The sequence below is a fragment of the Mycteria americana genome, chromosome 1 (genome assembly GCF_035582795.1).
Source record: "Mycteria americana isolate JAX WOST 10 ecotype Jacksonville Zoo and Gardens chromosome 1, USCA_MyAme_1.0, whole genome shotgun sequence".
NCBI lineage: Eukaryota > Metazoa > Chordata > Aves > Ciconiiformes > Ciconiidae > Mycteria > Mycteria americana.
Genome location: NC_134365.1, coordinates 72,703,622 through 72,729,952, shown reverse-complemented (window position 1 = coordinate 72,729,952; position 26,331 = coordinate 72,703,622). Strand labels below are relative to the sequence as shown.

At 39.4% G+C, this 26,331-nt stretch overlaps 1 protein-coding gene across 1 annotated transcript in view; it reads right to left on the bottom strand.

Annotated features, from left to right (window-relative positions):
* Positions 1-26,331, bottom strand: part of PIK3C2G (phosphatidylinositol-4-phosphate 3-kinase catalytic subunit type 2 gamma) — a 222,599-nt gene that overhangs the window by 36,583 nt on the left and 159,685 nt on the right. The window contains 5 exon segments of the mRNA XM_075505608.1: positions 5,427-5,535; positions 10,249-10,370; positions 10,937-11,129; positions 19,555-19,664; positions 24,328-24,484. Coding sequence (XP_075361723.1) covers positions 5,427-5,535; positions 10,249-10,370; positions 10,937-11,129; positions 19,555-19,664; positions 24,328-24,484 — 691 coding nt within the window.

The following is a 26,331-nucleotide window of genomic DNA, read 5'->3' as shown; positions in this document are numbered from 1 at the left end:
TGGCTGATGGTACCTGTCCTGGTTTCGGCTGGGATAGAGTTAACTTTCTTCCTAGTAGCGGGTATAGTGCTGCGTTTTTGATTTAGCATGAGAATAATGTGATAACTCACTGATGTTTTAGTTGTTGCTAAGCAGTGTTTATACTAAGTCAAGGACTTTTCAGCTTCCCATACTCTGCCAGTGAGGAGGTGCACAAGAAGCTGGGAGGGAGCACAGCCAGGACAGCTGACCCAAACTGGCCAAAGGGCTATTCCATACCATATGGTGCCATGCTCAGTATAGAGACTGGGGGGAGTTGGCTGGGTGGCAGCAACCGCTGTTCAGGGACTGGCTGGGCATCGGTCGGTGGGTGGTGAGCAATTGCATCACCTGGGGCTTTTTTCCCTGGGTTTTGTTTCTCTCTCTCTCTCGTTGTTTTCCTTTTTGCTACAATTTATTATTATTACTATTATTGTTATTATGATTATTATTATTAGATTTTATTTCAATTATTAAACTGTTCTTATCTCAACCCACGAGTTTTCTTACTTTTGCTCTTTTGATTCTCTCCCCCATCCCACCAGGGGGGAGTGAGTGAGCGGCTGCGTGGGGCTTAGCTGCTGGCTGGGCTTAAACCACGACAGTACCAAATGCAGACAGTTGCTATATAAAGCATTGCTTTAGATTCAGTTTTAGATTATTCACTTGTAATGCCCAAGCCAGGTGCAAGTTGTCTTTTCAAGATAAGCATGAAGACATTCAGCTTTGTGAATGCTGCTGTTTGACACCAGGGCCAAGAGGAGACTAAATTAATGGAGCCTTACCTTGCTTTTGTGTCCCCAGGGAGTGTACAACCCTCCTGCAATACAGCAGTAAAATGACAAGCCAGTAGGGCAGCCCTAATTTATATGATACGTTATGAGATTTGGGCTGCAATCTCCATTCAGCCCATCACTCAGTTAGAGTTGAGTGAAATAGAGAAAAATGTAAAAGTGGTCAGCAGCAGCTGCCTTTTGTCGGAGATTTGATTTATACTTTGATAATGTATATTTTTGTCCTCCTCCATGTTACCAACCTTCAATTTATTGTTTCTTGATGCTTCACCTCTTATTGGTGGCACCACTTGGTTGTTTTGCTGTTTAATGAAGCAAAACTCCAGGAGTCTAAACATTGTTGAGTATGTTGCCTTGCTGATGTAGAAGACCCAGGCATTTCAACACATGCAGCTGATGAGCCAGTCAGCAACAGTGCAACTGGCACAAAACTAAATATTCTTACGGTGTGATCACATATACTGCCACTGGTTTGTGCCGTGCTTTAGCCCCAGCCGGCAACTAAGCCCCACGCAGCCGCTCGCTCACTCCCCCTCGGTGGGATGGGGGAGAGAATCAGAAGAGCAAAAGTAAGAAAACTTGAGGGTTGAGATAAAAACAGTTTAATAGGTAAAGCAAAAGCTGCGCGCGCAAGCAAAGCAAAGCAAGGAATTCATTCACTGCTTCCCATGGGCAGGCAGGTGTGCAGCCATCTCCAGGAAAGCAGGGCTCCGTCACGCGTAATGGTTACTTGGGAAGACAAACGCCATCACTCCAAACGTCCCCCCTTCCTTCTTCTTCCCCAGCTTTATATACTGAGCATGACGCCATGTGGTATGGGATATCCCTTTGGTCAGTTTGGATCAACTATCCTGGCTGTGTCCCCTCCCAGCTTCTTCTGCACCTGGCAGAGCACAGGAAGCTGAAAAGTCCTTGACTAGTGCAGCAACAGCTAAAACATCTCTGTATTATCAACACTGTCTTCAGCACAAATCCAAAACGTAGCCCCATACCAGCCAGCAGGACAGTTTGGGAGGAGTAGAATGAAACTAAAAAAGGTGCTGAAACCTGCTTTTGATCCTGTCCTAAATGACTCAATATGACAATGAAGGTGCATCAACTTTTGCATTTTAGTGATTGATGTAATGAATATAGCTTGATGGTCATGTATATAGTCTGGTGGAGTAGTTATTTATAACCGAGTGTTAACCTGAATTTAGGAGAAGCACTCCTATTCTAGGCAACTCTTCAACCAATCTCTAAGAGAAAGTCAATAAATGAGGCTTATGCTCAAAGTAAACCACAGACTTAAAAAAATGCTTTGAATAGGGACAGGCATGAGCACGTTTAAGCATTTAAACTGGCCCAACAGCCAGTATCTCCATCAACTGATGTTCCTGCATTTATTGGATCTGATACTAAAATTCAGAGATAAAGAAAGGTGGCTTGAAATTTCTGTTCTTTAAAGAAGGGTTTGAGGAAACATTTAATTCCATTTGAGCTACAATGGAAATGAGAAGGCAGCTATTTTCCACTTCTCCTCCTTTGTTCAAACCATTTAGCAGAAAAGGTCAGTGACATTCTGACCTACTCTTAATTAAAACACAATTTTCATAACCAGAACTTAGTCTGGACTAAAAAGCATGCACTTAAGGCATGACTGAGGAAGGAATTTGGATATAATCCAATTCTTTCTTTATTTCAAGGATTTTTAATTACTTAATTGGTAGAACCAAGCGTGTAGTCAGTCCTGTGTGGACTGGACTAAACTTTTCAGAGTTGAAACCGGTGTCTAGTCAATCAGGGTAATGTGTTTACAGTGATAGCAAGGGTATTTTATAATGAAATAAAAGCTCTTCTCTCCATCTCAGACAATACTCCAGCATACTGTACAGTTACAGTACAGCTACGATACCATACAGGTACAATTCAGCAGAAAGAAATGACTGTGTCAAGAAATTAAAGGGAACCCTGTTCTACAGGCATCTGCTCTTACAAGATTTCTTCACAAATTTCTGAATTAATTATTTATTCCTACATAGTTTTACTGTTTCATAGGAATGACAGTTTGGTAATGCTTGAGAACAGACAACTCACTAAATGGTTTCGGTCAGGCTCCCTAGCAATTTGAGAAAACAGGACAAATTTGACTGCAAAGTTGTCCAAGGCACAAAGAGAGACAAAATAATTGTATTTATTTTTATCAAGAAAGCCTTCTAGCTTGGCTTTCTGCTCAGACTAAACCCAAGAAGACACCATGACACTTTTTTAAAAGAGTCATACCAAAGGGAAAAGTAAAAAAAGAAGCCTTCAGCTGGGAATACAAAGGAAATTACCCACTGACTGGTTTCCTTGTTCTAAGTGGGTCAGAACACGTCAGTATTTTCTAAATTTCTCACATCTCCCAGCAGGAGAAGCATATTGAAGTAAAAATAATGATTCGATGTTTATAGAGTATCAATAACTTTAAAGGTTATCATCTAGAATTGCAGGTTAGCTGCATGGTGGTAAGCAAGATGATTTCCTGAATGCAACAGCACTTTACAGATGGAAACAATCTGCTCATTACTCCATCTATTATCGTGTCCTCCAAGTCCAGCACAGCAGTAGCTGTACAGCCCTCTTAGACGCAAAATGGTTTTCTTCTCCTCGCGGTTCAGCACTATAGGCTGCACCAGACTGGAACGGTTTTCAGCAACTGCGTAGTTCATCGTGTCTGAATAGCCCCACTGGGCTGGTTCAGAGCCACACCAGCCTATGTCCCCAGGCAGATCTGTCCACAGTTCCTCTGAATACCCTATTCGTGGTTGTGTCCCAGTGTCCCAGCAGCAACGTGCTGGGAGAGCTCACCCAGCTCCACGGGTGCATGCTGCAGGACCGTAAAGGGAGGAGGAAAGGCATTAGGAAGCCCGTTGCAAGGCAGCATGCTCTGGCTGATTACTAGCCCATTCACAGACTATGGAGCAGGAGGGAGAAGAGAGCTGCGCATCACCGGGAAATGTTTTTAATTACTATCCCAGGGCTTTAAGCAGTCTAATTTTTCAACCATAGATCAGGCTTCTACACAGCAGTGCTTGGCCCAAATTGAAAATCCATGTACCTTACAGCAGCCCAGAGCACAGCAGAAGATACAGAGCTCTTCATTTCTAGGTCACTGGCTTATATCAGTTTTTCCTCAGCTGTGACCAAAAGGCGCTAATGTAAAATAAACCCATGACCCTAACGTGAGTGACAGAAAGTGCACAACAATTAACCCCGACTTGTGCAGTTTATTTGGCAAGGTCAGTCAAGGGAGCCAAGCACCTAAGTCAGCTGTCCATACCAAATTAAGTGTAGCTCTGTGAGACAGATATTATCTATCCTCTTTGGAAATCTTCTCAATTTCAACTCAGGGCACAGAATTTATATTCATATTAATAAGAAAACTCCTGTTTGTTTTACATATGGACAATTTCCTCTTTAATCTCCATTACACAGTCACAGCTGGGAAAGTTATATAGTTAGGCAGCAACAATTTTTCTCCTCCTGCAAAATGTTTGAAATTTTGGAGAAAAAACATTCTGTCATTCCCTCTTTTGGCATCCTAGACTGTCTGCGCTACTAAACCAACCAGCCTCAGTCTGTGCTATGGCCCTGAGGCCACGGGACATGACAGGGCTCACCTGGCAGAGGTCCAAGCTTTGCTAGAGAAAGTACCAACAGTAAAGCAGCAGGGTCAACGCACGAGCTCGTGCTTTGGCTCCCTTGAATTTACTAGCCTCTACATAAGCCTAGGATCTAATGTAAACCACTGCTTTTTCCTGCCTGCCTGTCAGCTTTCCTGACGGTGGCTGGTCACTGGAAGGTGCTCCCTTCTCTCAGACCCTGGTGCCACTATCAGTAATTGACCATTCAACTTCCAAAGTGACGCAGCGTAGTGATTTAACATCCTCCCAGGGTGCATGGGGCCTGTTAGTTGCTCTTGGCCCTGGCTTTTACAATGCTGAGGTACGTAAGGCTTTGTCCTGGGCCAGATAATGAAGAGCCAGTGTTTGTTACCATTTCAGCTTTCCATTTTGAAACAGGAAGAGAACATCAAATCTCAGAAAACAATAATGAATAAAAAATGAGAAAACACCAATTTTAATGGACACAATGCATCGTTCTGATAATATCGAAACATTCTGGTGTTGGTCTTATGTTTGCGAAACAATTTCTTTAACGTGTTAAATAAATTTGAAATTAAGAGGATTTCTGGGCTGAAAGAATGGAACTTTTCATTTAAAAACTGTCAAAATCAGACTTTTCAATATTTCAAAACTTACTCCTTTTTTAGACATTACATTCCTCAGAACCTACTCCTTACTGTCAAAAATTCAGTGAATCACTACTTTTGGATGGCAGCAAAGGAAGAGAAGTTATTTTGAAAAATGCCCTGCCAGGTCTAATAAACTATTTTTCAGTCATTCTTGTCTTTGTCTTAAGTTCTGATGAATGCTACAATGGCTCCATCTCAAAACGGCTGCATTAGAAGACATGTCATTTATGTAATTTTTTTTTTTTTTTTCAAATAAGACCATGGAAAGCTTCCTGATTCTTTTAGTACAATGTTACTAAAAGTCATATGCAAATAAAATAAATACTGGAAGTGCTCACATTAGCCAGTTTCCTGGATCCACTTAATAGCTGCTTCAGATAGAGATTCAAATCCTTCATTCTTTTATGTTCAAGGTCTGTAAAAGGTAAATGCCACGAGTGGGGAAACCTGCAAAAGAAGAATATTCGTAAGTATAACTCTTGTACTGTATTTGCTGAAAATATTTCCAGCTCTACTTAACAGAATAAAGTTAACGCTTTCTAAGCAGTTTTGCAGGTAGGGGAAGGGATGGGTACAGTGTCCAGAGGATTGTTTACCCTCTGACTCTGGTTCTTCTAATAATTTGCTGATACTCCGTTTCATACTGGACCCCTTTTTCTGTCTAAATCGTTAATTTAAAAAAAAAAAACCACAACCAAAAACCTAAAAGGCACTTATTTGCATTTTATAGTATCTAAATACCTCTAAAATATTGGCCCTTTATGATCCCAGGAAAACACTACCGTCCCCAGTTTTTGCACTGCGCACAGCACAACAGATGTCTGATCTCAGCCCACGGCTCATGCTATACAAACCCTTACCATAGAATATTGAATACCAAGGCCTTACAGCAACAATATGACATTTTATGAATATATCATTGCTTTCTTTTTTACCTCAGCTATTTAGAGTGTAGATAAGTTTTTCAGAGCAGGTCCCTGATCCCATATGTAATTTCAGGAGCTAGTATAATAAAAGTAATATATGAAAACAAATGATCATCACAATAACAAAATCAATCCCAACAAAAGCAATAACAATAATAATAGTAATGCTCTTGCTGAATTTTTATTAAGATGAATTTCATTTCAGTTTAGTAAATAAACCACATATGCATAGAATGGCCTAATGTCAATTTTCAAATGTTTTGGTGACTGAAAATGTCAAAACCCCGCATTTTTTTTACTGGCATCATCTTTGCATTTTAGAGCCAATGCACATTAGATCAGTCAAAAGGTTAGATTTTTAACAATACACATAATCAATTTATATTAACCTTGCCCTGACAAGGACTATTTCTCTCTCAGGTTGAAGGAGCATTAGAGAAGCTATCTGTGCTAAATTGCATGTAATGGGGTTTGTGATATGGATTGCTAATATTGGGATTCATAACTAATACTACGCTTTATGTCCTCTAATCTATGTGACATAGAAAGGTAGAAGTTTTGATCTGGTCGTATTTCATGTTACACCACCACTGTAAATAGTTAACCATATCTTGTTTACAAACCTCTTTTCTTCTGGTACAACCTTGTTTATCCACTAGATCTCAAGAGATATCTGAAGGCTTCAGACAAATTACAAAAGAGCCATCTAGCAGTGCAATACACTGAAAAGAGACACTTGGCCAGCCTTTTGAAAGGCAGCTGGTCAGATCCTACTTCGAACAGGTTTTACCCAATTCCACAGCTCAGTGATAAGATGTCATCAGCTTTTCAAAGGCCAGCCAAATAGCAACACATGGAGCACTGGATTCCCATCCCCAGAGGGGAACACTGGCCAGCTTTGCAAACCACCCAGCTGTAAAAATGGAAAATAGCAGCCTCACCTAGTGAAAATAAAAGGACTGAAGAAGATTAACCCACAGTTTTTGTTACCAAGAGATTCAGTGTAATTAGATTTTATGAACTGTAATGAGACCTGTTGGGTTGGGCTTTTTTAAGCTTGTTTTGTAGCAGAAGGCCTTTTATGAAGAGAATACTGATTAACGAGATACTGTAATTCTTTTTAGGATTGGACAGATCTTTACCCATCTTGTGTAATACTTCTGAGGAAGAACTCAGCACTCGTATAACTAATGCTGCAATTAAAACAGCAAGGGGCCAGGATGATAGCAGCATATTGTATGTATGTATGACTTTTTGATTATTTTTGCCTATAGCACTGAAAGATCAGGGCTCAGGCGCTGTACAAATGAATAGTAAGAGGCGATTCTTGCCTCATGAAATTACAGTGGCAGGACACATAATGAGGCAGGGGAAGTGATATGACCCAGGATCATGACGTATATGAGCTGCACAGATAAAAATAGAGCCCAGGTCATTTGGCACACATAGATAGCTTGTGAATGTGCTGGGTTCCTCTGGGGCACAAAAAGGACTTCTTTCAAGAGGTGGTAGGGAGGATCTGTTTGGAAGCAGCTTAAAATTAATTAGACTGTAAAACACAACGAGAGGACTCTGGCTGTAAAACGTAGGCCCTCAGAAGATGCATCCTAAGCACAGTGGCCAAACAGAGGACAGAGAAACTGCTGATTGATAGCATCAATAACTCTGCTGCAGTGAAGGACAATATGCACCTTGTGGCAGTACTGAACACTTCTTTAAAAGGCCTTCACGCTTTTGCTGAATTGCGCCTATGGCTGAAACTGACTTTGCACTTGTGAACACACTTGTGTTAGAAAAGGTTAACTTCCCAAGCTGATTTTGAGCTTTGCATCTACCTTAAGCAGATCAGAAAAATATAAACTCGCGCCACGTGCAGACATCCTGCATAGCAGATTCCATTTCGTAATTATTAGCTTGAAGAACGTTCTGTGTATAAATTATGTCACTTAAATGCTTTGCTGGGTGAAAAGATTTTTGGCCTTTTAAAAAGCAATAATTAAACACAATTAATACTCCGTCTGAAACCAAGTAAGAGGGAAGGTGCTAGAGTGCAAGGGCTTGCTTCGGGCGGCTGTGCTTTGACTTATAAATATGGGCTGAATGTTTACATGTCAATAGCAAAATTTCAGGCGCTGAGAACTCTGAGCTTTTGCCATTAGTTTCTTGCGATATAGCCAGTATTTAGCACTTGTATGAAGCAGACTCATATTGCGTTATTTCCTCCTAATGAGACATGAATATATACAATTTCATGAATCAATACAAAGCAGTAACCAAGTCCTTTCTGTTAGCAGTTCCAATTATTCTAGTAATATTAGACATTTTACTTTTAATCATACATTTTCAAACTGATTTTATGGTTACATTATGGAACAAGGCTTTTTCCTTCCTTTGAAGCATCTGGCGTCGGCCAGAGCTGGACTTTGTAACACACAGACAGACCAATGGTCTGATATGGTATGGCAGTTTCAGTGATAACTTTCTATAAAGAAATAATTAGGGTTTTATTATTAGAATAAAACGTGGAATGCATGAAAAGCCTCAAACTGACAAAGTTCTGTTAGGCAACAACCCAAAACTTTAACATTAAACAACGTACATATAAAGAAACATCATAAAATGAATTACTTTAACACAGTCTTGGGGAAAGATCATACAGTGACAGGTTACTGCTGGGACTGAATTATGACAAGAAAGCTCTGGAGCTCTTAGACACAGCCTCAGTATACGCAGATTAACCCTCTGTGAGTTCTGGAACTCTCTTTTGCAGTGAAAATGCGAGGGACTTTATTAAAGGTAATTTATCTGGAAAATGGCTAGTACTATTTTTGAAATTCACTACGGGGTTTCTGAGGTCTATGCATTTCTAAAGATAAATATATTTTCCTTCAGAGGGCTCTGCTCACCACAGGAAAAAAATCATAAAGAGGTACTTGTTAAATATTTTATTTTACAACCTAATAGTTAGTGTGCAAATATCTCCAAATCAAAACCATGATTCAAGAACTTTCATTGTTTAGTGAAATTCTGATTCTCACCAACTGCTGCAAACCTGTTCCTGTGAGCCATTCATAATGAGTCAAATTAGAGTCAATTAGAATCCCCTCAGGTAGGAGAAAGATTCTCTAGAATTAACTAACCTAAAGCCATTTAACTCAATAACTCTCACAAGCTTGGGGAAATATAAAATTTGGATCTGAATTTCATGGACTTTTTTTTTTTTAAGTCAAAATCATGTTGTTTGTGGCTATTTACTTCAGGTCAAATTTCAAAGATCTTTCTATTTTTCAAGCATATCACTTGAATCTCAGCTTGGTAAGTAAACTGCCTGTCTTTTTGGCCAGCTTTATGCTTTATTGTAGATTGATCTTGAAGAGGGGCTTGTATCAGGTGAGTCATCATGACTGTTTAAGAGAGGACTACTTTGTTCTCAATGGTGTATGCAGTAAAATTTATATGATATTTGTAGAATACATAACTCCACGTGTATTACCAAAGCCATTGACAATCATTACACAAGGCAAAGCTGTTTTACATAAGACAGAAATAAACTGTGGGACTTGCTGTCCCAGGAAACTGTGAAGAAATAAGATTCAGAATATGACGAGCAGGAATAGACATGCACATGGATAAAAAGTAATATTCAGAATTATTGCAACTAATGATAGGATATTTTTCAAGAGATATGAAACTGAATGATGGGAGACACAAAGTATTGGTTTTTGGGGCCAGGATAGTACATAAGATTTCTCAGCTGGGGAGTACGTGCATCTTTTTTGTAAAAAGGTTGATCACACCTGCCAGTGTCAAGAGATTGGCTTTTTTCTGTTCTGACCTAGTGTGAACATTCCTACATTGCTTTAATATATGGATTTTGCTATGAGTTTTGATCAGCATTTTCATGCAGAAAATAAAAACTAACAAAGGCTCTATTGTGCCTTTAATGAAGTCAATACCACTTACCACTTTGATTTCAGGAATAGCTGTGTCAGGCCTAAACTGTTCCCCCCTTCTCCTCCCATTAAAAAAAGAACAATAAAACATATAAAAGTTAGACTATCACAGTGGTCTATGATTCAGTTTCTTCTGGGGCTGAATAGAAGGCTTGATAGAATATGTCACATTGCCTTTGTGTTTCTAAAAATATGTCTGCCGTACATTTTCTCACATTTTTATCTGTGCACAGAGAAAACCATTTAACAGCAGAATAACATTCGCTAATATGCTGCCTTACTCTGGGAGGGCATGTGACGGAAATTGCTTCTGGAGATGGCTGTGAAGTTTTGAGAACTGGTCGAATGATTTTTCCACAAAAGTGACCACGTTGCAGGTTTGCACCACCTGGACTAGATATAGCTGTATTGGGGAAAAGGGAGAGGCAGAAAAGAGAAATGATCAGAGAGGCACATTAAAAAAAAAATGTACAAGAGAAAATATAGGGTGATTTTAACAAAGAAAAACCTTTCTTTAATGTAGTGCCAAGTGCCAGAGAATTCAGTTTGTAATTTATATTCTTTGCTGCACAGAAAGAGAAACTTGCCTGGATAGCATACAACTCAAACACTGAAAGATCACTGCAGTGTGTGAAAACTAATAATGCACCATTAAAGCATCATATAACAGCCTCCGATTTCTATTAGGCTTCCTAATTTTGTGCCATGCTTTCCCTTTGGATGCTTTAATTAGCTCTTGATTTATTTTTCACTATAGGGCATGAACTGTTCTCCTTAATGGCTCCCTGCTAATAGCTGTCTGCCTGGTGTTCTTTCTCTCTGGTAGCTTATGGCACTGCTGTTCATCCTGTGATCCTTTAATGTGGCACAAGCACATCTTCTATAGAGGAGGAGGGAGAGTATATAAGCTCACAGAAGAGTCGTTAAAGATCAAGGCAAATGAGAGCAAGCGAAGAACATAATACATACGGAGTCAGACTTTTTGTTGAACCCCAAAATGGTGGCTCTTGCAATTGACTTCTCTGTGTCCAGCATCATCCATTCTTGGGGGACAGTCTCTGGATCTGGAGGCTTTGCAGAGCCTGTCACTGACATCTGTACAAGCGTGTGGATCAAGTTATTTAGTTTAACAGGAAAGCACTCCAAACTTTCCTTTATTTTCCTGAAGAACAAACAGACAGAAGAGGCACTATTCATGCATCTGTTTTGTTTCCATTTCTTGATCCCTGGTTTCATGGATGCAAGAACCAAAAAAACCCAAATTCTAAAACCTACCTTACACGAACAGGTACCCACATATACACTGGTCACCGCTATTTGCAGCAATACAGCATGTCCAGCCCCTGAGCTCACCTGCTTAAATGAGTGCTCTTGCCATAGCCTGTCTCATGGCTTACCTTGGGGTAGTTATTCTTCATGAGCTAGATACCATCAGCCTTCTTTTGGAATAGATACGGACAGAATGTTTCCATGTGTGTTTTGAGGATTTCCAGGGTAGAACATGTATTCACTTCAACAGGTAGGAGAGAGTGCCCTAGTGCTTTCTTTTTGGTTACACTAACCTCACATGGATTTATGTGTATTTGCACAAGGCTCCAGCATCCAATTCGTGATTTAGCTGTGCATGATGTGTTGCTAAATCCTCTACCCAGGTCTTAAGAGCTCTATCCCTGGGGAGCTGCTTAAGATGAAAAAAAAAGAAAGAGAAATTTTCTCCCCCTGTCTCCCCCCATTTCATCCCCTGTGCAAGGGGAGCCAGAACACACTTCTAATTTCCTGGAGTTTTAAGATCCTTCATCAGAAAAGACACAATAGATAAAAAATAACTAGTTATACATGTAGATATGTACTGCAAATGTGTTTTAACATCAAAGCAAACTTGACTTGAGAAATAACACCGCAACATAATCACTGGTCTTTGAAGAGTAAGATGCAGTACTCATTAGAAAACACTTGCCCTCTTGAATTCAATTGCTGGTCAAGATGCTAATTTTTTTTCTATTTCCCTGCTTATTTCTACAGCTCTCTGAAGATATTCTGGATAGGTTCTGATGTTACAGAATAACAACCCATTAGTTTCAGGCCATATGGCAGCAAACCTCTACGAAATTATCAGGGGTTTTTTTTTTTTCTTTTTCTTTTTCCTTCCAGTTTTGGACTATATCTAACTAGCTTACAAGGGCTAACAATACCCTTAACCACCTTCATCATCCCCTGTTCAAAGCTGAGCAAATGCTTCACCTGTCATTTTAAATTAAATTCTTATTCATGGGTTTCTGTGAGTGGGTTGGATTGCATACTGCAATCAATTGAAATCAACTCCATTCATTGCATGAGCCTAATTTTCATGATCTCAGATGTTCTCACTGAAGTCTGTAGCTTCACAGATGCAACTATACCAAAAAGAATATTCTACCTGCAGATAGCTCCCCAGCTTGCCCCCCCCCAAATTGAGATTTCATTCAAAATACTGTGTGAATTTATCATACACCAATTAGGCATACTAAACTGAGTAAAGAAGATGTATATGTTTTTCTTAATGTAATACAAGGAAAGGTATCTCTGAATTGATTCAGTTAATTATCTTAATTATTGATTACATTCTCCAAAACCAGATACATACAGACTATTTAATAAAAGACACAAATTAACACTCAAATGGAAAACAAGAAAACAAATCTTATTTCAAAATATTAGTACAAAATCAATTCAGCACTGATTAATTAGGTTGCAACTATGGTGATCTTTTCCTTTTTAACTCTATGTATTTAATTTAATGCTTAGTTTAAACACTTCTTAAATCAGAGACATGATTTAGGTTATAGAATCTGTAACTGGCCCATATTATAGCAAAGCAGTTAGGGAATTTGCATTACTATAAAAGGTATGTTAACTTTGCAGCTAAATACAGTGCATTTTAATTTGCATAAAGCAGGCCTCGGCTTATAAACTAGTATTAATTCAGACATCATCACTACACAGAACAGCTGATATCAGAATACCACTATTCTTTCCATGGGTCCATTAAGTTTCTAAAATACTTTTAACACCCAGATTGCTAATCACATACTTTAAATCTAAACAGAGGCTTTTGTTGTCGTTGTTGCAGATTTTTCCTGTGAGTTATTTTAAATGATTACATTTAAAATAACATAAAACCAGATGTATATGTTCTTTTCTCCCTCTCTCGATATTCTGTTTTCTTTGTATGCAGTCCTCCCTGTTAGAATAGAAAACATTAAGCAATCTTCATGTCATTTTATGAACAAAGAATTGAAAATGTCTCTTTGCTCTTCTGATGACATCTCAGAGCATGTCTTTACAACAAGTAGAACAACTCTGGTTATGGTTCTCTGTACTTTCTTTCAAGGGCAAACTGGCTTAAGGAAACCCTCTTTCCCACAGCCTCCCAAAAGCTGGTTCCTAACTATGTATGGAGCAGTGGGGTACCTCCAGTCCATGTGTCTTATCTTTTTTAAATTTTGCAGTATATTTTTGGCGTGGACTAGTTCACTGACCCAGTTCACCACATTGTGGTACTCCGATTCCCCTTTCTGCTAGCATTTTTAAAGTTCATCCTAAGGACTAGTGGTGGAACTTTCTCCTTGAACTCTTTGAGATGCCCATACTCCTCCTTTTCTCTACAGCCACATTAAGTTTAGCCATAGGCAAAGAAGTTGGTAAGGTCATGGGTATTTGTGGCCGAGATCCTCTTGCTCCCTAGGCCATTACCATCTTTGCCTGTGCCTAAAGCTGGCTGTGCCTTCACAAAGATGACAAAAAGTTTCTTAGTTATTTCAGAGCTCTGGTAGTCCAAGCTGCTTAGAGAATTAGTGCCTAATGGTCTATAGATGGGAAAACTGAAGCGACCTATACGAAGGGCGTCAAAAGCACAGGTTAATCAGAAGAAAACAGGAAACTGTCATTAACTAGAATAATATTAATTGTGAATGACAATATTGCTAACACACAGTTTTCAGGCAGAAAAATTACTTTTTTCCACATGACAATATCTGTTTACCACGCAGATTGGTGTCTGACCTACTTCTCAGAAAAGTGAGTTAAATATCCGGGATTATTGAAAAGTAATGACTTTCTGCTTTCCACCTGCTGAACTGACTTTGAATTTCAGATTTGGCTCACAGTCTTTCTACAGAACTGTCAAATCAGGTAAAACATGCACAGACTGGTTGGCTGCTTGTGTAAACAGAGATGGCTGAAAAGATTGTCTAACGTTTTCAAGACTGACTAGTGATAATTGGTGCCTTGATTTTTAGGAAGTAGACATTTCTTATGGGACAGGTATTCTGAGGTCTGGTGCTTAGACCTTTTTGGAAACATCAGCCTTTCTCCAGAGCCTTTTAAGAGCACATACACTCATTATTACTGACTAGCTATCCAGATCTTAGTCTTGGTATATATAATAACAAATATTCACCCCAAACTTCAGAATAATTTTCTTTATCATTCTTGATGGCATCCTGCTTCTCATTTCCGTCTAGGTCTGAATTTAGAGTATAATGAGCAAAATTTATTTTCATGGGATTCTCAGACGTTAATGAACATGGTGTTTCATTTCTATCCAACTTTTCCATCCATGAATTTACCAGGCTCCATTTTAAAACAAGTTGGGTAGTATGCCCCCAACAGCTCTTGACAGACTTTTCCAGAATATTACTGCTTTCAGGGACAGACCAGTTTCTAATTTTCAACAACATTTATTCATGGACAGTTGATATTCTTTTTGTGTACAGCAGTGATAACCCTTCAGTTTAATACCTTATTTCCCACTGTGATAGTATACGGGCAATAATCATATTCTTTTTACCCCTTATTTTGTTAGCCTTTAAAATCCAGGTTTACTTCAGGACTAACTCTGATCCTATGGGCTGAACACAACACGTACTCTCCTGAAGTGTATCTTCCAGTCTAATTTCCCTACTAGTCCTCCTATGCGCCTCTCCCAGAACAGAGGACATTCCTCTCCCCTGAGCTGGTGGCATGTGGGGTTTGTACAACAGTACGAATGCCTCAAACAACATAAATTCAAGGAGGACGTCTGCCTCTGTTCCTTTGAGGCACATATACCACGATCTTTACAAACTGCTTGAATGCCGCTGAGAGAAGTTTAGTACCATAGTTTTGCCTATGCCCTTTCAGAAGTCACCAGCTTTCGCTGGTATTTCACTTGTTTGGGAGATTTCTTGCTGGAATATCTGCAGCCACCTGAGAAACAGGGATCGGCTAATCAGTTTGAGATTAGCATCGTGTTTTGAAAGGAGTTACTGTGAATTGTCCAGTTTTGCAACTGCTGGTATTTGTGGTGAGGAGTGGATATGCTTGACCTGGGCAATGACAGGTATCTGACAAATGATTCTTTTAATAAACAAGTAAAGATGGCAGCTGACCCAAGCAGCAACCCCCTCAATCACGTTGCTGAAGATATGCAATGGTGCTTTGCTGGTAATTGTCAGATCCACCGTGCATCTCTTATTCATGGGCTTCTATGAGTGGGTTAGATTGCATACTGCAATCAATTGAAATCAACTCCTTTCATTGCACTGGCTAACTTTAATACCTTAAAATAATTTTAAATATACATCCCTTTACAGGCACAGTAAAAACGTCAGGCAGCATGCGACACCATTCTGACATCTGAAGACATCTGCAGAAAACCAAAGAGGAAATTTATATCCAGGAGCAAGATAGGTTTCCAGTTTCTGGTAAAACTGTGTTGTCAGGGGAAGAGGAAAGGAGAGAGGGGAAAGGATCAAGCTGAGTTTCAAGGATCAAACTGAGTTCAGGGCAGATGCTGGAGAGACAACAATGTTTCATTTGGCAGTAGGTGCACAGAACTGCCAAGCAAACACAGAAACTCTTGTTTAACTCTCAATTGGTGCATTGTTTATCCACAATCTGAGGGTGCGACCTTCCAGAAGGCTGTAAGCTGTGGGGCTTAACACTGCCGCTCATCAGCTCATAGCAGTGAACTGACCCAATGTGAGAAGAATACAGTACACAAATGAGACCACAGATTGTGGAACGTGTCTTAAATCAAGAATGAGAGGAAAGGAATTTGGTAATACACAGAATGCTTTACAATCCTGAAAGGGGTCAGTACATTACATTCCAAACTGCGGTAGCATTATTCTGTTGGCTAAAAAGGTGATGGCAAAGAACAAATTAACATTGTTTTGCCAGGAATATTTGTGACATTGTTCATCATTTCATGTTGTTTTTAAACAGTAGAGGCAATGTCAGTATTATTGCTCAAACCAAACTCAGACAATTGCTAGAAGCAACCTATTTCTACAGAAATACAGAGAAATACTGTTCTCCTATTTCCGCTAGCACAAGACTGGGGTTTTCAGTAGATACACATTATATGATTGAATCTGAAAGATTACAATAACTACCTTGTACTTAGAACAAGAAATAACTTTCTGTTGGCTGATTTTAACATTCCAATGACCACACTCCTTATCTAGAAAAGAACTTTTTAGAACAATAACATGGTTTTGGAAGTAATTATGGAGAAAAAGGAGCTACGAATTGTGAAGGATTTGAGAGGTACTGGAAGTTATGCTAATAACCAGAACTTTCAATTTCCTTGGCTTTCTAAGGACAGCCTGAAAAATAGATACAGGAATAAGCTACAGAGTGACCATGAGAAGTGGGTGACTGAATTTTTTCTCACTTGGACTTTTGGTGTAACAAGGAGGTAGGGAAGAATTTTTGTGAAGGACAGGAATAAAGATGACGTAGGTAATGCAAAGCTCACAAAAGCCTCAATATATTAACATTCCTGGGGGCAGGGCAGAAAATGCCTATACAGAGGGCTAAGCTCTGCATGGGTCCAGGTATCAGGCCATCCCAAAGTCTTTATTTGGAAAAGTGCCTGGATACACTTTTCAGAAGTTAAAATACTACTAGACATGAAACCTGATGTTCTGCCCATGTTTAGACATGTAGAAATATTAGTTAATACATGTGTTGAATTAACACAAATTATGTTCAAACATGAATAGAAATCAGAATAAAGAAAAAAAAGCACCAAGAGAAATGAGATCTATGGAAACTCATGAGCTGATGACAAGAGACTTTCTTCTTGCAAATAAGCACATATAATACAAACATAACCTAAGAGTATTAAAGAACAAAATGTGCACCCTAGTGATATCTGGCTTTTCTACGTGATGTAATGATCTGTATGGACAATAACAAATCTACACTTCAGCATTTCAAAGGAAATTTGAACAATAGATCTGGAGTTCACTAAAAACATTTAGCCATTTTTGTTGGTAAGGAGGACTTGAGTGGCATTTCCACTGTGAAGGCCTTCATTACTTTAAGATCAACCCTAACAAGAAATCTTATGGGAAGAAGAATGTGCTGGCCTCTGAGACCTACCTATAGTTTCTCTGGGCTGAACAGGACATCCTAATCCTAATACAAACCTCTACCAGGCAACAAAGCACACTAACTCTTCCCACTTCCAAAACAGTGTTGAGCCACATCTCCTTCCTAATACCAACTGTTATTCCACATGCTTTGGCTGAGAAAGATTGCAGTTGAATTCCCACTCTGAAGTCCCTTACTTCCTTCACCTTAACCCTCAAAACACCAACCATCTTGCCCAACTCCAAGAAAGAGTGTGGAGCTACAGCTCTGTCCTGAACCCAGCCCTCATCCTTCATCTTCCAGCTAAGCAAGACTGCAGTGATATTAACCCTAACCATAACCTTAGTCCTACCCAACTGAAAAGCATACTGATCCTTTCCATCTCCAGAGGAGCGCTGGGCACTAGAGCTCTGAGCTTTGCATGACACCAATGTGATTTTCACTTTGAAGACTCATATTTCCCTATTTGTTATGTATATCCTAGCCTTTTTTCACTAATTAAATGAATGGGGGTTTTTTACCCATGAGAGACAGACACAATCACCCAAATGATTTGACAGAATCAAGACTTGTACGTTTTAATTAGAAACTGCACGTTTCCTATTTGAAGTGGAAATATAAGTCTGTAATTTGGGAATATGTGAAATTTTAAAGGAAAGGATAAGGTAGGAGTAGACGGTAAATGTGAAGCTGTAATTAAATTTTAAAATAAAATAATTTTGTTAAGGGACAAGAAGGAAAGCATATGAAAAAACAAGCATTAAAGGAGAAGGAAGTCAGTGCTCTGCTGTGTGTAAAGTATTGGAACAATAGTTTTGTTTGAGAGGTCCCCTCTTTCTCTTCAAAGAAAGGTCTTCCTTAAACTCTCTAGGTCTCTGTTCCAGCGTTCTCCAAACCTGCAGCCTCAGTTCTGATTCTAATACACGAAAAGGAAACATATAAACAACACAATTCAAATTGCCCAAAATCTTCATATGGGCCTCTGTAATAGTAGCGAGACTGGCTCAGCTGCCCCACTTCAAGCGTTCATCTCATTTATTCATTACAACGTGCCCTCTGGCTGTACCGAAGGGTAGGGGGTTTGCTCTTGCCTCAAGGCAGTTTGCACAGTGCAGAGAACTGTACTGCCTTATGGGAGCGTCCTTTAGGGCTCTGAGTTTGAAAGGAGCCCTTCAGTCAGAGTCCAGTGCTGTGACCTGGATATGTGCCCTGCACTTGGGCCAGAGGAAGAGGTCAGAAGAGTCTGGCTTGCTTTGCATGTGCATGTGGCGTCCAGGGTGCGTGAATTCATAGACTGTCCTTGGGAAACGATGGTGCTGCACAGGACAGGGTCTGACAGGGACAGATTTTCTCATACTGTGCCTAGAATGGGAAAGTGAGTTTCCAAGTCCAGTCAGTCTCCACTGGATCCATCTAGAGCACCATCACATAAACAGCTGGAATTATATGTAATGCAGAGGCCTGACCTGAAAGATCAAGACTGAGGGCTTCAAACTGATTTTATACAGGTCATCTGCAGTTCCTCATCGATAATCCTCAGTTATTATCACAAACAAGTAAAAGGTTTCATTATCCTAACAGAAATCAAAGTTTAAACATACATATATTCACACACAATGCTTTTCTGTGATAGACCTGTTAAGTACTTAAAAGGAAGAATCAGTACCATTTTGCAGATGGAGAAACTATGGCTAACAAAGGCGAAGTAACTTGCCTGAAGCAACACAGAAGGTCAAAAGAAGAACAGAAAAGGGAATAAAATGCAGGAATTCCAGGTCCTCACTCAGTCCATTAACAAGTTGAACTTTTTTATGCAGTCCAAATCCTGTTGCATGCAGCTGCTGCATTTAAAAGCAGAATGGAAAGCGGACTAGAAATAAGCCAGGATGGTTTCACCACGAAAGCTGAAGAAATCTCTAAGTGCTGAATAAGTGTCTTTTTACAAGTGTACCACAAATGCACAACTGTTTCTGCCAGAAGTTTGAGGAGATTGGTTATAACATGCATAAGGAATGGACTTTTTTAAAGTAAACATGTGAAGACCAATTATCCTTTTGTGTAATTTCACTGATTACAACATCTTAACAAAACAGAAGAAGAGTTTCTTTTTTTTTTTTTTTTTTAATTTGACAGCTTTACTTCATGCCTGAAGGAGATAAGGTTTCTGGATTATAGTCTAGTTTTACCTTGTAAAGTAGCTGGTAGCCTGGAGGTCTGAGTCCTGAGGACGGAGGTTATCATACACATACTTCAGATCCTGAATGCTGTTTAGCTCAGGCAATCCTGCATGCAGCATCTTAAAGTAAAGAAATATCATTAGTCCACTAACTATTAAAAAGAAATTTAAATGAAATGGGGCTAAGTGGGAAAAGAAAGGTTTTACACTGAAAGGACTTCTTGTAAAACACAAAGCTTTGCTGATCTGAAAAGTGGTTCTGATGCTAGAGCAATGCCTTGGACACTAAAGTGAATATATTGCATTGTAAAGCTTCACACTGAGGTGCTGGAAACAGGCACGGATCAAATCATTGATCCATTTTAGTTATTTATTTTCTCTGTAGATATAATCTCAATGTGTGCATTGCTAAGCTTCCTTCATAGCCTTCTAATGGTGACAAAGCGAAAGCGACCAAATTCAGCCCCCTGAACAATCGTTAACCAGATTTCTGTTATGCTCACAGTGTCATCCTAGTCCTAATCCAATTTAGCGCAACATCACCTTCTCATTTGTAACTACTGATTCCACCATCACTGCTCTGGACTCCTCCTGCAAAGGGATCATAGATTCACTCCCTTTACAGTCAATGGAGGACAAAGGTTCCTTTGGACATCGATTCATGGCAGGAGCCCTGACTCGGGTGCAGAGAACTGCCCTCTGTAGAAGTGTATCATTCTTCATGGATGTGGGACAGATCTGTTCTAGTTATTTGGCCAAGTTAGGTTCAAAAGACAAATAATGCAAATATTCCCCTTGCAAAGTAACTCAACGAGTAGGGTAGACAACCGAGTGTGTCCAATTGCCCATACAGTTCTCCCCAGGCATTTTAAAATGTCAACAACAAAAATAATTTTGACTCACTTCAAAACCTACTGATTTTTCTCAACAATCACAGTAAGTTGAGAGTGATGCTTTGTGTGTAATGGAGAAAAAAAAAATCACTCCTTCACATTGCTCGGAAGGAAATGTATCTGAATTTGCAGTCACTGCTGTGCATTCTTCATTGATATTTATGTCTAGCTCAGACAGAAAGACCCACCGAGTTTTGCGATAACAGCAAAGAAGAAAGGAAGCACTGCTTTTATTTTAACGTTTGGTTGAGAGATGAACAGAGTAAGGGAAAAGAGATGAAGGGGTATCTTCCTTATTCCTTCAAACCTTCTCAATATTTTTAAGTCAAGTTTCAATATTTTTTTATATTTTCTTTTTGGCATTATGAGGAAAATCTTGCTTCGTGTCTGACCCAATCTATACTACCACTGGACAGTTAGATTGCCATCTCACAGAGTTCTGGCTGGCAAGGAGCAGAGAAAATGAGAAAGCTCAATGAGGTGAATTTAAGTGAGTTGAGAGCAGAGACAATACCACATTCAGCACTTAAAGACACACAACGTTATTTATCTGTATGCCTTCAACCCATTTCTAAAAGATTGTAACTCCTGTCCCCTTTAAAAAAAAAAAAAAAGTTGCTGCATGGGCAAATTAAACTTCTTGCCCTGCATTAGAGAAGGGAACAATGCCAGATATGAACATTATCCAAATGATCGGCAGTGCAACTGAAAAACAGGATTTTTTCTTAGGTTCTCTGCATTGCAGAAGGTGGAAAAGCATTTGCTGAAGCAAAAGAATGTAGCTGGGAAGTACCTACACAGTGCTTTGCAGGCTGCAAGGGGGTCTTAGAGGCTTATTCTAGTGCTTCATGCCTTTTGCTCCACATAGCACATCTTTTGTGTTCCCAGTCCCCTGATGGAGAAGGCTTCTGAAAACCGTGGCTAGTGATACTAGATGCTAATTAGATAAGACATGGAACAACTGTTCAGAAAACAACTACAGGTTGCCTAGGGCAACTCAAATGTGACTAGATGCCTAAGTTTAAGTGCCTGCATTGCTCCCCTTGTTTGCCAAACGAGGCCACCCATTTGTCTTGACCTACCACACTGGGTTATCCCAGACCTTCTGACTCACTGAGTGGAGCTGCCTATGCTCTCCTTGGGCCTGGATTTGGAGCTGGTGTGTGAGGCTCAGCCCACCATCCCATGAAAATGGGATGAAAATGGGATGAAATCCCCTGAAAAATGAATAGTCCTGGCATGTACTTTCCATGCATTAGACCTCCAAAACGGGTGTGTTTCCTGATCCTCTTTTCCCAAATGGTGTTTCTGAGTTGTAGAAGGGTGAAATGACTCGTATGGGGACATGGGATTCTTGAGTCTTAGATCTGCTCTGTCTAGGTACTGTCTCCTGTTTTATACTATTAGGTTGACCCGTTTCTTGTCACAACAGAGGCAAGTGGATCAATTACTTGCTGTCTAGTGTCACATCCAAGCCCCTTTTAATAATTTTCTACCTGAAAAATTTTTATAACGCCAATGGATTTTGCATTTTTTTAAACTAATTGAAAGGTGTTTGCATCCTGCGATCACCCTCTTTATAACAGTTCACATCGATTCTTTAATGAGAGCAAAGCTCATGAACTACAGGCATTTACGCAGCTGAACTCTGCCAGCAGAATCTTGGGTCCCCCACAGATGTTTCTGCTTTTGAAAGTGATGGAAACTTCATGGATTATTTCTTACTCCCAGTAGCAAATGTCAGTACGCTCTAGAAGCATGCTGCTCACCACCAAGAAAAAGCATCAAGCCCCAAACTGGGCCAAAAAAACAAAATTGTTGTTCGTAATCACCGTTTGCTGGAAATTACTAACAGTTACTGACCATCCAGAGCACAGTTTACTACTCCTGTGCAGTATTGTACTTCTTTAAATAGCCTTACTGTTTAGATTTTTTTAACAATGTTTTATAAATAGCATCTCAGAAAAGAGAATGTGGGAGGGGAAGGAAAGATTAATGATGCAGATTTCCAGAGAGTGAGTGACTTAGACTGTCACTGATACAAATAGGCAGTGGTTAGTTTATCTTGCCCCTTCATGATAACATCTGATATTTTTCATGGAAATAAATTCAAAGTAGAATTTCTTCACAGTCTATTTACTGTTCTAGAAATGACCCATGAAACTAAAACATTTTGATACTTAAAGTTTCCGACTAACACCCCATTTCAAGTGCTGAAACAGACTCACCCTTCCAAACATCACTGGCAAAAACAAGGTGCTCGCAAACTTGTCTTGTTTGTTTAATTTCCTTTTGATATGAAGTGCTCATCGATGGGGTGTGAGTATGCTGCCAGTTATTTTTCAATTATGAAATGCAATACAATTGACTGAACTGAAGCCCATTGATAATTGTTAAAATGTATCTGTATGCTGACTTTTAGCTCAGCACTATTACCTCTCCTTAAAGATCAGCAGAAACAAAAGAAGATGCAGCATGTCCTGAATATAGACAACCTGAGCTATATCCAGGCAGAGATAGCTAGTTATTTCAGAGCTCCTGCTGGGAACATTTTCCTAACACTGTCTGTTATCCCAGAGTAATCCAACATCATTATCTCTGCAGATTGCAGAAAAAGGGACTGCACTGGGGACAAGGAGGTGGGCAGAAGACATAGTTATATTTGCAGCATGTGGTTTTAGGCAACCTGTTCAGAAATGCAGAGATTACTGCTGTGGATGAGGGAGCATGGGTGCTCCCAAGTTTTCCAGAGGCTCTTTAGCTTAGACTACCTCCTACAACTGCACTCTCCACTGCTTTCAGTGCAAAATTATGCTTTATGACAGGAATGCAGTTTTGCTGCACCTTTGTGACTACTTAGAAGCAGGGTTAAGAGATCTGGGGCAATCCTTCCTGCTCCATATTGGGAAATCACTCACTGTACCACTGCATGAGAATCCATGGACAAGACAGAAACAAGATGAGCAAATTCTTGCCATTTCTCCCCTCTCCATTGCAGAAGTTGGAGACGATAGAGCAGTGTTTACAGAGCAACTTCTTGGCTGTACCCCAACTTCAGCAGCAGTTCTGTTCATAAGGTTGTGTAGATTTTTTCATGCACAGACCAGTCACCTAGGTTTTGCATTGGGCCCTGGACATAAGTTTTAGATTAATATCTTAGCCAAGCAACTTAGCAAATATTAGTTTATTTAATATTCTCATTCTACCTGTGAAGGGGAAAATCATTAACCTAAATAGAGGCATAAATAGAGTAAATAAATAGAGTAAATAGAGGCATAAAGCAGTTATGGAATCTGCCACAGCATGTGAATCAGTAGGAATACTTAAGGGATAAAAACTCCAAGAGGTCTTAAAATCCTATACAAAAGGATTTTTAAACCTGTGTTAATATGGGTGCTTTTTCTTTCCTGCATTTGCCATCCTAAGAAGGGAGTGTGGAAATGTGCAAATAAACATTCTAATGGCATCACTGTTAGCTGCAGTGCTGCTAGGTACTGTCACATCACCCACTCTGTGAAATATTTAGTTTATTTGTCTTGCTGTAACCATGAACGGGATTGGTAAATGACTGTTAGAAGACCTAGAAAAAGGGCTGAGTGAAATTCCTGAATGTGAAACTTGTACTCAGCTTCTTTTGCAGTCTTCTGCTATTTTGTAAAAAAAGAATGCATTAAAAAAGGGAAAAAATCAAGCAGCTTAGCTCTTCTTTTCTCAGAAATTAGTACTCTAACTGGATAGGGTTTTTGCACAGGAAGTGCCAGCACTAAACTTCCTGCAGTGCAGCTGATGCCCCTTGAAATCACAGGGCTACTGGAGGCAGCAGAGAAGTGGTAGAAGGGAAGAGGACACCAGAGGAAACTGGGTTTTGGTTTCATCCTCAAGCTTCTTACCATCTCCAGCAGTTTCAAGAGTAACTGGCTGTGTTTCCTGACTATATTATAAGCTCGACAACAAAGCTCCACAAACTCTTGAAAACGCTGGGGTTTTTTTCCACCTTCTGTGATGAAATACTCCATCTCTGATGTGAAGATGAAGGGAGCTCGGTCCCTTGAAAAGAGAACAATGACATGAGAAATTTCACCAAAAATAGCAAATCATGCAAGACAGTTAACATTTGTAACTCATTATTCACATTTGTTTTTTCAGTATTACCTTCCTCATTATTTCATCTCTCCCTTCCTCAATGTGGACAGCCCTATTGCTCTGCCTGGTGTCACTGACAAATTATGGCAGAGACAGGTCTCACAGCAAGAGCTTCCTAGTGAGAAAGCCAACAACTGAACAAGTTTGGCACTTACATGTTTTCTTCTGGCTCTTCTTTACTTTTCTTTTTAAACTCTCATTGCTTTAATTTCTTGACTCCAGCCTGAAAGCGAATCTGGAAACAAGTTCTCTCTTGGTATTGAAATATTTAAAAGATGTTCTCAAAGAGGATGGGATATAAATATCAACTCTGCACTAGGCAGGAGGTGAATTTAAGAAAAAAACAACTCCACAATCTGACAACAACAAAAAATACAACATATAATGCTATCGTTAAATATACACCATTCTAAAGGGATGTTTCTGACCCAAGTTACAACAGAATGAACCTAAATACATTGTCTTGTTTTCTGTATAGTTAATCTGTATACCCTAGAGTAAATGAAGTGCAGAATCCGACACCCATGTCTTGCCTTTTTTTTATTATCACTAGCATAGTTTGTGGCTACGGCATGCTATGGCAGAAGAAAAGAGATTAGCCAGGCTTCTGCTAACAATCCTATCATTTGATAGTTTCAGAAAGGCCTGATATACTGCATCCTTGCGCAGACAAAACCACTGCAGTGATTTACTCATCACAACTGTGTATACAGAGGCATGTAAACAGATTAGAGGGATGTATTCCAAGGAAATATACAGAGCGTGTTAACCCTTAATTCAAAATGAACTTGAGTAAACTAAATATTCTTGGGAAGCCTGAATGCAGAAATAAATTCGAGGGTCTCTGTTTCTTGCTAAAACATCAAACGTGGGCCAAGTCCGAACCCACTGTGCTTGCTGATTCATTCATAAATGAGACAGAGAAGCTTTCCTAGGAGTTTTCCTCATTTTTCTATAAAAATGCCTGCTTTCTATTATCATAGAAAGAAAGTCAAATTGCCATGAGATTCTAGGCTGCAGCTGGAAGTCCTAGCCACAAGAAATGTTTCAGGTAGCCTTCCCTTTCTTATGTCTGGAAATTCTTCCTTGTTTACATTGAAGATAACTTCCAAAGCAGACCTCCTACGGGTGTCATTCACCTCAAGCAGCCCTGGCCATTAAGGTTTTTTTAAATATATTATTCAATTTCAGCTAGGTAGTACTAGGAATGATGAAGGTCCACAATAGTCATTCTTATTCTTTCCTTCCACATTTTTCTGTATTATACAGATATGAGTGCACAGTGTGACAGTTATGTTGCAGCATGACTGTTACATAGTTATTGTGTAGTTTTGTGCTGTAGCTCTTAGAGAATTACAAACCTGTGTCTATTACTGATTTCAGAGAGCAAGATTTTCCCAGAACCTTCATTCCTTCATTCATCTTTTAGCTTATTTTTTTTAGCAGTGGTATTTAAAATAGACATTAAGTATTAAATAAATTGATCTAATTAGGGTCACAGAAGTCAATTTGTTGAAGCCAATAAGAAAGAGAGATAGAGCCAGAAAATTAGCAACATTAACATTTTCACTTATCTGTGGACAGAAGTCCAATCTAAATCCTGATTTAAAAGCATTTTAGCATCTTGAGAATGTTTAAAAACCAAAGCAGTTTCTTTTCTGCTTTTATGTTTTGGGGCTAAAATATTCCAAGTCAAAACTACTGCTGTAAAGGTCCCATATGATGTATTATGTTCAAAATTCATATTTGAT